The sequence below is a fragment of the Triticum dicoccoides genome, chromosome 5B, assembly GCF_002162155.2.
Source record: "Triticum dicoccoides isolate Atlit2015 ecotype Zavitan chromosome 5B, WEW_v2.0, whole genome shotgun sequence".
In the NCBI taxonomy this organism is placed as follows: Eukaryota; Viridiplantae; Streptophyta; class Magnoliopsida; order Poales; family Poaceae; genus Triticum; species Triticum dicoccoides.
Genome location: NC_041389.1, coordinates 20,944,317 through 20,954,965, shown reverse-complemented (window position 1 = coordinate 20,954,965; position 10,649 = coordinate 20,944,317). Strand labels below are relative to the sequence as shown.

At 48.0% G+C, this 10,649-nt stretch overlaps 1 protein-coding gene across 1 annotated transcript; it reads left to right on the top strand.

The window, feature by feature from the left end:
• Positions 1–658: 658 nt before the first annotated feature.
• On the top strand, positions 659–3,843 carry LOC119308922 (disease resistance protein Pik-1-like). The gene is made up of 5 exons (XM_037585078.1): positions 659–720; positions 1,452–1,789; positions 1,871–2,267; positions 2,787–3,020; positions 3,360–3,843. Exons 1-5 carry the CDS (start codon positions 659–661, stop codon positions 3,841–3,843), a joined length of 1,515 nt encoding a protein of 504 aa, XP_037440975.1.
• The last annotated feature ends 6,806 nt before the right edge of the window (positions 3,844–10,649 follow it).

Here is a 10,649-nt window from a genome sequence, read left to right as displayed (position 1 = left end):
TTGAATGTGGGCTCTTTAAAATTAAAAAGCATAGTGTTATGGAGAATTAGACCAAACAAGCATAGTGTTATGGAGTATGGTATAAAGCATTTAGAGTTGAATTCATGTTGAAAAGAAATTTTAAATGATAGTCTAGTTTTTAAGTACAAAACTGAAAGTTGAATTTTGAGTATTCGCGAAAACGGAGGAGGCATGATTCTGGTTAGATTCAAACCCTCAGCGTGCAGATGTGCTTTACTCCCTCCGTCTAGGTGTATAAGTCATCTTAGGATGTGCATCGCGACCAAGGCGGAGGGGAAAACGAAAGACTTTAATGCTTTTTTCTAGTTAATAGCATTGCATGCAGCGAATTAACCAATGCATGTCATGTTTGATAGTTTCAAGTCATTGAAAGCATGCACAACCCACATCTCTTATTGGTTGATATGTCACAAAACAAGAAAAGAGGAGGGGGTTAATGTACCGTGACTAAGTGTTTTAGGATTATTTGGTTTTTGTAAGATGACTTACACACCTAGATAGCAAAACCGTAAAAGAAACAAAAAAGAATGGTGTATAGCGTTGTGGCTGTTGCAAGTCAACTCTCTCCCGGCTCGTCTTCCCCGGCCGCCACCATCCTCACCTCCCCCTCCAGATTCGGCGGCGCCAAGATCTCTCGATGGCGGGGGTCAGCGCGGGGACGGGGGCGATGAGCTCCCTCCTCGGCAAGCTCTCCGCCTTGCTCACCGATCAGGGTGGACACGGTCGGGCCGGTCCGGTCCCGGTCCGAGCCGTCATTTGGACCGGCCGCCGGCGGTCCGGTCCGGACCGGACCGAGCAGCGCAGCGGTCCTGATCTCAGGGACCGGACCGGCAGAGCTGAAGCTCGGAGCGGACCGGCGGTCCTCACGGTCTTGGCGATGTCCAGTCACTGCCATGTAGGCCCAGGATGTCGAAGAGTCGTCGGAGCAGCAGCATGGTGGCCGGAGCCGGTGAAGACACACCTGAGGCACGGCGGCGCGAGGGAGAGGCACGGGGGAGAGAGGGAGTGGCACGACCGCACGGGGGAGAGGGCAAGCAGTCGCACGAGAGGGCGAGGGAGAGGGCGAGCAGTCGCGCGAGAGGGCGGGGGAGAGGGCGAGGCAGAGGTGCGGCGGCGGGGAGAGAGAGGCAGCGCATGGGAGAGCGGAAGCAGCCCGTGCGGCGCCATGGGGATAGACTGGGATGGACAAGGACGGCAGCTAGGTCACCCACGCACGGTGTATATGTGTTGGGCTCTCCAGATAAGATGTAATTGGGCTGGGCCTTCGGTCCTCCGAGCCGGACCGAGCTTTTGTCGGACCGGACCGACCGAATTTCGGGCTCCTTTTCGCGGACCGGACCGGCCATGTTATTTAGCGAGCCAGTTCCGTATGGTCCGGTCCATAACGGGCCGCGAGCCGGGCCAAAAGCCCGCTCGTCACGTCCACCCTGACTCACCGACGAGTACAAGCTTCTCAAGGGCATCCGCAAGGAGATCCAGTTCCTGGAGCGCGAGCTTGGCAGGATGCGAGCCTATCTGCACATACTGGCGGACATGGACAAGCTCGACGACCTGACCAAGAAGCGGAGAGACAGCTTGCGCGACCTCAGCTATGAGATGGAGGACTGCATCGACCGTTTCATGGACCGGCTTGGCACCGGCGACGCCAGGCGAGGGTTCATGAGGACGACCGCGCGCCGGCTCAGGACGATTTGGGCGCGCCATGACATCGCGACCCTCATCAGGGACCTCAAAGCTCGGGTCTTGCAGGAGACCGAGCTGCATGACAGGTACAGTACAATCTTTCGTTATCTCTGCAAGACGTTCAGACCAATAAGTTCTTTTGTCTGCGTGTTTGTGGAAAATGAATGGTACAAGCTTGATGAAGGTTATTACAGTGCAACGAGGCCAGTTCAAATAGATCCCCAGATGACCGTGCTCCACGAGGAGGTCAAGGGCTTGGTGGCCATGGACGCCCCAGTGAAGCATATTTCTGCATTGCTGATGGATCAGAGTATGGAGCTGAAAGTGGTACCGATTGTCGGGCCTGGAGGCTTGGGGAAGTCGACCCTTGCAATGGAGGTCTATCGCAAGATTGGGAGGGACTTCCGTTGCCGAGCTTCCGTGTCAGTTTCACGCGCTCTTGATCTGGAGAAGTTCCTCAAGGATATCTTGTCTCAAATTGATGAGTCTAGAAAATGTCAGCCAGAGGGTTCAGACATACAGCAACTTATCCGTAAAACCACACAATTCTTGACCGGAAAGAGGTACTCGTGCATTGTTTTGTTTTTTCCATACTTAACACTAATTATTTCTTATGCTTAGGCCGGAAAGAATTGATTTATTTGAATGTCTAGCTTAATTATTTCCTATACTTAGACTTGGAAAATTTAATTTATTTTAAATGGCTAGCTTTGACCGGGGAATATTCAGTATGTTTAACCTTAACTATTTCCAATAGTTTGATTGGTGCCAAAAGAAATTACTGAAACATTAAGTAGGAAACACTTGCGTATTTGGTTGGATATATCAAAATATTTGCTGGTGCAAGTAGTCGTAGGAAAATGCTTAACAATGCACAATGTTCAATGTAGGTACTTCATTGTTATTGATGACATATGGAAAGAACACGATTGGAAATTGGTCAAGCCAGCATTTCTCGAGAATAATAATGGTAGCAGAATAATTGCTACTACACGCATCACTGGTGTAGCTAATTTGTGCTGTTCCAGGTCCGGTGGTCTACCCTACCAAATGGCACCTCTAGATGATGTTGGTTCTCGAAGATTGTTCTTTAAGAAAATTTTCAGCTCAGATGATCCCTGTCCCGCAGAACTGGAAGAAGTTTCTACTAGGATCTTAAAAAAATGTGGTGGTCTACCATTGGCTATAATTACATTTGCAAGTTTGCTTGTCAACAAGACACATAACAACGATGAATGGGAGAGACTGCAAGAGTCCATTGGTACTGGTTCTTCGCTTGATAACAATGAGACCTTCAAAGGGATGAGACACATATTGTTACTTAGTTATTTGGATCTTCCGCGCCACCTGAAGACTTGTTTATTATACTTGTGTATATATCCAGAGGACTATGAAATTGAATGTGAAGAATTGAAATGGAAATGGATGGCCGAAGGATTCATTGCTACATAATGGGGACGTTTGGATCAAGTAGCGGAGAATTGTTTGAATGAACTTGTTAATAGGAATATGATTCAGCCAGTTCATGTTGGGTATGATGGTTCCGTGAAACGTTGTCGGGTCCATGATATGGTGCTTGATCTCGTCATATCTTTATCTGATGAAGAGAACTTTGCTACCGTTTTAAATGGACGTATTTGCAATTCATTTTCAAGCAAGATTCGTCGTCTGTCAATGCAATCTAGTGCCAAAGAGCAGGATGAGGCGGTCCATGCAATCACAGAAACCAAGTCACATGTTCGCTCACTGACTATGTTTGGGCAAGTTAAGCAGATATGCCACCTCGTGGACTTTCATGCTTTGCGGGTGTTGGATCTCGTAGGATGTGAATTGTTGGAAAACAAGCATGTAAAAAATATAGGAAGTTCATGCCAGCTTAGGTATTTGCAACTTAGCAGTTTTAAAATTACAGAGCTTCTTGTGGAAATCGGAAAGCTGCAGCACTTAGAGACTCTTGATGTGAGAGGATGTTATTATCTTCCAAGACTGCCATCAACTGTTGTGCAATTGCAAAAATTGGTGTGCCTACTTGTGAGCCGTCGAACAGAGTTGCCTGCAAGTGAGTTTGGGAGTATGCAAGCCTTGGAGGAGTTGGAGAAGTTAAATAGCTGGAACAATGACAAGATTGCAAATACATGAAATGTACGATATAAAAGTTATACCCGGAGCCCTTCAGGTTCGTGGGCCGCACGGGGGGCTCGATCTGCTGGTCCACCAATGGTCAATGCAACAATGTGGTGCTCCACCTCAACGAGAGCACCGGCGAGTTCTCCTGCTTGAGGCTGCCCAGCCAAGCCGACACCAACAAGAATCCATTGTATAACTGCAGGGGGAACCTCTGGGCCATTGGCACTATGCACCTCGTCCGGATAGTTGGGAATGACCTCGAGGTACTCCGATATGTCCATAGTAGATCGGATGGATCCAACCTAAAGACACGCGAACGTAGACGAACGACGACTAGATCCGAGCAAATCCCCCAAAGATAGACCCATCGGAGACATACCTCCACACGCTCACCAACAAGGCTAGACGCACTACCGGGCGGGGGCTAGGTGGAGAGAACCTTATTCTATTTTTAGGGAGCCACCACCGTCTCATCTTACTGAGTAGCACACAAACCCTAACAAAACTCAAAAAAAAACGTCAAAAAATGAAGCCCTCCCGTCGGCAAGGGCCAGGATACACCGCGCCCCCATGGGTCTAAGGCAACCGGAGACTAGGCGAGCTGGCAAGGGCGCCAGTAGGAGAGGGAGGAAGCCTAACTTTTCTTGGGACTTTTCATGTTTATAAGTGCATTTAATGCCATACCAAGTATGAATGGCAGCACTAATCATGTAATCAACATGCAATCAATATACAACCGAATACTGCCAGTAGAAATCCAATGACAATCGGATTATATATTGAAAGTCTACGTGGTTGATGAGGTCATCCATAGTCTTTAACCGATGGCTACCTAGGCTAAACCGCCAGCAGCAAAGGTTATATTGCATGAGTCTGGAAAAGGGACGTGCCATCGTCTCGTCGTTCCCAATCCTTTCTTGAAACCCGAGGGATGTCCTTGAGGCATACGGTAGTAGTATCAGGACACATAAAACATCGCGTATTAGGGCAGGCTATTATATTAAATAAACAGTTTTGCTAGAACTCATCTAGATGAAATATAATTTGGTCTCATTCATCTTTTATAGCCATTGAATGTGATGCTACAAGATGCGCGTGCGCTGATGTGGGTTGTATATGTTTTTGTTTTCAAAGTGAATGAGACCAAATTATATCTCATCTAGATGAGTTCTAGGTACTCTCTTAAATAAACACAAAGAAACGAAACAAGAAACAAATATGGGAGGGGAATCGAGGTGTACACGGCAGCGCAGGCGGATCGCTGGGACGTGCCGGGGCGCCGTAGACTCGCAACGGCCGACCAGCATCCTCGACTTGGCCGACGGTCTACTCGATCACATCCTACTTGGAGTCGAGACGCCCGTGAGCCTCATCCGTGCTGCGGCCACGTGCAAGCCGTGGCGCCGCGTGATCGCCGGCGACGGCTTCCTCCGTCGCTTCGGCAGCTTCAATGGGCCGCATATACTCGGGCACTATTATTACTGGGAATGCTTAAGGCCGGCCTTCGTCCCCCTCGCTGTGCCGGAGGCGGGGAAGCCTGCCATCGACACGAGTGACCGCGCCTCCCTCGACTTCCTTCCCAATAAATATTCCTGCCCGGTACGTCCGGTGCTCCGGGATAGCCGTGGTGGCCTTCTTGCCTTTGGACGCTTGGGCTTTCACGTCATTGTATGCAGCCCCTGGACAAGGCAGCACAGGGAAATCTACACGGCGTCGTGCTCTTCGTTTATGCCAGGGGTAGGAAAAAGTTCCGTACAGTTTCAATGTCTCGGCGTGTTTCTGCTCGACGCTGACCGCAGCGAGACGGAGGCCTGCTACACTATCGTAACGACGACATCAAAGCTGTGCAAGCATGTTACTTCTCAGCAAGAGATAACAGTTGGCTCTCCTTGAGCCCCAAGGTGATTGGTGACATCATTCCGGGACTCAATATCTACCCGGAGCCTTTCAGGTTCGTGGGCCGCGCGGGGGGCTCGATCTGCTGGTCCACCGATGGTCAATGCAACAATGTGGTGCTCCACCTCGACGAGAGCACCGGCAAGTTCTCCTACTTGAGGCTGCCCAGCCAAGCCGACACCAACAAGAATCCATTGTATTACTGCAGGGGGAACCTCTGGGTCATTGGCACTATGCACCTCGTCCGCATAGTTGGGAATGACCTCGAGGTACTCCGATATGCCCATAGTAGTGGGAGGGTATGCATCGTGGATAGGAGAATCATCTTTTCCCGCCAGATGACCAGCAACATCGTCCAGTGTAGGCCCAATGCTAGGCAGGCCCGGTCATGGTATTTCTCGCATACGGCGCATGAGGCAGCGTCTCCAGGGTGCGTTGTGCTGTGTGACAACGAATGTGGTGTTGAGTACATCTGGAGGTTCTCCGTCGACACCGAGAACATGAAGCAGCGGTGCATATGCACAAGTTGAATAGGAGCGCTAGTTGGGTGTTCCCGTACGAGCTCCCGTGGCCTCCAACTATCAGCGCATGCTTGTGTGATGACGCCACGCAGGAGTAGGCCGACAATAATCCTTGATATGCTGTTATTCATTTTGCTTGAAATCCATATTGGTTCAATTAATATAATGAGTTTCAGGTCTGACCCAAAAGAAGTACGTACGTGTCTCCACTTCTAATGGAGCAGTTGGTAGTCTCGCTTCCAGGGTTTTTTTCGTCCCACCACTTTCGTCCGGGTTTTTTCGTAGGTTAACCATCGTAGATTTTTTTCGATGCTAGTTTCTTATTCACCGGTTTATTTACCCCTCAGCTCTTTCCTTGCAAATCAACACTTTCCAAACGTGCACACAATCACGGATCTAAATTTACTAACTTATCCAAATCAACCGATACCTTCCATTATTGCAAATTTCTTTAGGAAACAAATAATAGATTTTAAGGAAACAAATAAAAGGTTTTAAAGACGCTTCTAAATTAATTAACCTTACCTTAAATCACTCAATCACTTTAATTAAAAAACATTTTCTTTCCTAACTGCATCCCGCTTAGTGTGCACATAACAATCCGAAGTAATTAGAGTCACATGATTGAATCCATTTATTTAGAGCGACATGATTGCATTCCGGGATGGAGGCCATGATTTCGTCGAGGTCGTTGCTGCCTCCTACACTCAGGGTGTGTCGCCGAGATCGAGGCGAGCATGAGGAGCTGTGGCCACCGCCATGGTCACCCCATCGCAGGGGATGGAGCACGCCGTCGGCCTACAGCTTGTGGAGATCACTGTTGCTCTTCAGGTCGCATGGAGACCGGATCTTGCCGATGTGTCCCTCCCCGGCGACCTCCTCTTCGCCCGGTTGGCCGGCATAGATCTCGCCACTACTGCCCTCAACTTCTCTACCTCGAGCTCGACGGTCAGCCACCATGGATCCCCCAGCTGGAGGGTCACGTGAACCAGCCGTCCTCCCATGCTGCAGCGGCGAGAAGGTGACATGGCTCTCCGTACACGAAGAGTGGAGTTCGGTCAAGTACTTATATACTTGGCCTCTACTGCTGATCCATGTACATGGAGAAGAACAGACAACCGCTCATTCATACTTCGTTCCACTCCTTTGCGCTACATTACTGGAGGCGACATTTTCCTATCTCTCTATGTTGTAACAAGCCTGCTGCCTGCATAGTTAATGGATTTTTTATTTAAATTTATCGCTGCTTAGTGCTTTGTTGCAATTGTTCACCCAAGATTCTTATATATAATCTGAGCGTATGTAGGCATACTTAGCTTTGCTATTCCATTTTTTCTGGCGCATAGAAATAAGAGTATTATCCAGGTTAGGTATTCAATTGAGTATGGTATTTGGATTGCTATCAGAATGTCTTTTCTATGCATGTGATTTCTCACATCTGGTTATAATATTTGTGAAGACGTGCATTGCACGTGCACTTGGAAGCGGGCCCGTGGCCCGCGCTGGACGACGCCGACGCCGACCCGAGCCACCTCGTCCGCGTATTCTTGGAGCTGTGGCTGGTCAATTTACATGAAATTAATTCCCTCAGTTCTGGTGGCAAATATAATACACATAATCCATATTGTTATGCACTAGCGTGTATGTGTGAAATAGATGGATTATGGTCCCGTACCCAATAAGATGGATATGTGTGTGTGTGTGTGTGTTAGAGAGAGAGAGGGAGAGGGGGATAGAGAGTGAGGAAGAGGGAGGGAGAGTGTGTGTCTGTGTGTGTGAGGATTTGATGGTAAAAAAGGTCGCAAATGACGTAATATTGAACTCTTAAAGTTAATGTGGCCCCGTTGCAACGCACGGGTGTTCTTCTAGTATCCCTAGTTCCTTCTTACCCGATTATTTAATAACTTTGCAGTCCACGTTTGAATTTTGTAGTCCAAAGCAATGAGTATATTGAGCTAAAAAATCATTCTGTGGAAACATTAAATGAATATATATTATCTATGTATTCTTTTTTTTAACACAGTACAGACGCAAGCGCTCATATACACGCGCATACACTCACCCATATGAACGCACACACGCACACCCTACCCCTATGAGCAACTCTGAAAGACTGAGCCGGCATATCATCTTGAAATTTACGAAGTTACCGTAGGCACCTCGCCGTCGACGGAAACGTCTTCTCCCACTGAATGCGTATCGCCGGAAATCCTGAAATACATCCAGGAGTAAAAGCGAGCACCAGGACTTGAACCCTGATGGACTGGGGATACCACGGTCCCTCTAACCATCCAACCATATGTTGGTTCTCTATTATCTATGTATTCAAGGGCTCTTTTACATTACAATTTACTAGTCCTATAGGTTAGTAGTATTGATTCATCCAGACCGTCCATTATGTTTTTGCGGGAAAATGCCAAAAGTTTTTTTTCCTCAAAAAAATCTTCTGGCATTTCCCCGCAAAAACATAAAAAACTTCTGGTATTTAAAGTGAGAGAAAGAGAGTCAAACACTGCAAACAAGTTTTTGGTTTGATCGTTGGTTGCATGAGTGTGCCCCTAAAGAGATCGTTCCTTCCCTGTTCGCTATTCCTCGACGCAAAAGTCTCACTGTTTTTAAAGCTCTTTGCAATAATTGTTGGATACAGACCTTAATTTGGAAATTTATATTTGACTGATCAAATTCGTGAATTTGTTGACCAATGGATCTCTCTTCATGATGTGCATCTTGACCCGGCTACTCGTGATGCCATCGCATGGACGGCTTCTGCAAATGGTATCTACTCTGCAGCTTCATCTTATAGGTTGCAATTTGAAGGTGCATCGAATTCTTTCGAGGCACACAAGATTTGGGAGTCCAAAGTTGAGCCAAAGTGCAAGTTGTTCATTTTGGCTCCTCCTTCACCGGAAAGCACTAACCACGGATCGTCTTGTTGTCCGTGGTTGGCCTCACAGGAGGTTTGCTGTCTGTGCAACATTGAATTTGAAACAAACGATCATGTTTCTTGGTGATGCCTTTTTGTTTGGAGAGTTTGGGGTATCGTTGTTGACTGGTCTTCGATCATGGCAAGCTCGGCCCCGGGTTTTTCCACGCTTGAGGACTGGTGGAACAGAAATATTGAGGCTTTGGACTCGTCAAGGCGGAAGCATTTTGGCAAGGTGCTTATTTATGTGTTGTGCCATGTATGAAAGAAGAGGAACCAGAGGCTTTTCCAGAATGTCTCTTTACACGTGTTAGATGTTGCTTAGCTCGTCAGGGAGGATCTTGTCCAGTTGGTTTAGCTATGGCAAATTGCATGTAATTTCTAGGGCCTTTCTGATCTTCTAAATATTTTATGTACACTTTTTTTGTTTTTCCCTATCTTTATGAAATTTGGCAGAACGCCTGTCATTTATTGTCAGAAAGAGAATGGAGGAGCAACACTGAAAATGCTGGACTTAGAGCATCCACAGCAGGGCGCCCCATACCCACCTCAAACGCCCGGGAGGCCCACTAACCGATCATAAAAAAGCGACCCAGATGGGCTCCTCAATCGGGTTTCAACGCTCGATCTGACCGACGTTGGGCTGGATGTGAGTGGTGCCGGTCACCACGGGCATTTGAGGCCGGTTTGAGGCACTTGGGTTGCTTGAGGCGCCTACCTGTTGATGCTCGTACCCCTTGCACCGGCTTCGCCGAGCTGGAGCATAGATCTCAGTGGACGGATGCACCATGGGAGGCGTCTTATATCCACGCACCCAACGCGGAGCCTAGAGTAGAACGCCCTTCAACGTCGATGACAGAGGTGAAGACACATTATTTTGATTATGTACCTCGTACGAGGCATCCTTTTTGACCCCCTAAGTGAGATTGTCGGTATTTTCACCTCATATGAACTCTCGGTTACCGGCTTCTCTTTTTTACTCACTTCATTATGTCATCCTACCAAATGAATCAATTTTTCATGGTCATTCGCTTGGACGGATCGATTTGCCAGGACGATGAAGATACAATGAGAAATGTATTGTCATACCGCTACTGCTCCCTTGCTTGCTTGCACTATGGCGCGAGAGGTGGAGGGGAAGCCAAACACGCACTAGTAGAAAAACACCAATTAGTCCCGGTTCGTAAGGGCCTTTAGTCCCGGTTCATGAACCGGGACTAATGGGTCGTTACAAATACCTCCACCCATTAGTCCCGGTTCAAACACGAACCGGGACAGATGTGCCTCCACGTGGCCGGTCCGCCGAGCCCAGTCAGGGGGGCCTTTGGTCCCGGTTGGTGGCACCAACCGGGACCAAAAGTCCATGTTTTTTTTTACAAAAGTGGCTGCTTTAGGGGTTTTGGGGGTTATTTTTAGGTTGTTATTAGCTAGCTAATAGAGAGAAGTGTCCTCTCTTATATCTTCGTCCTTGGTTTATC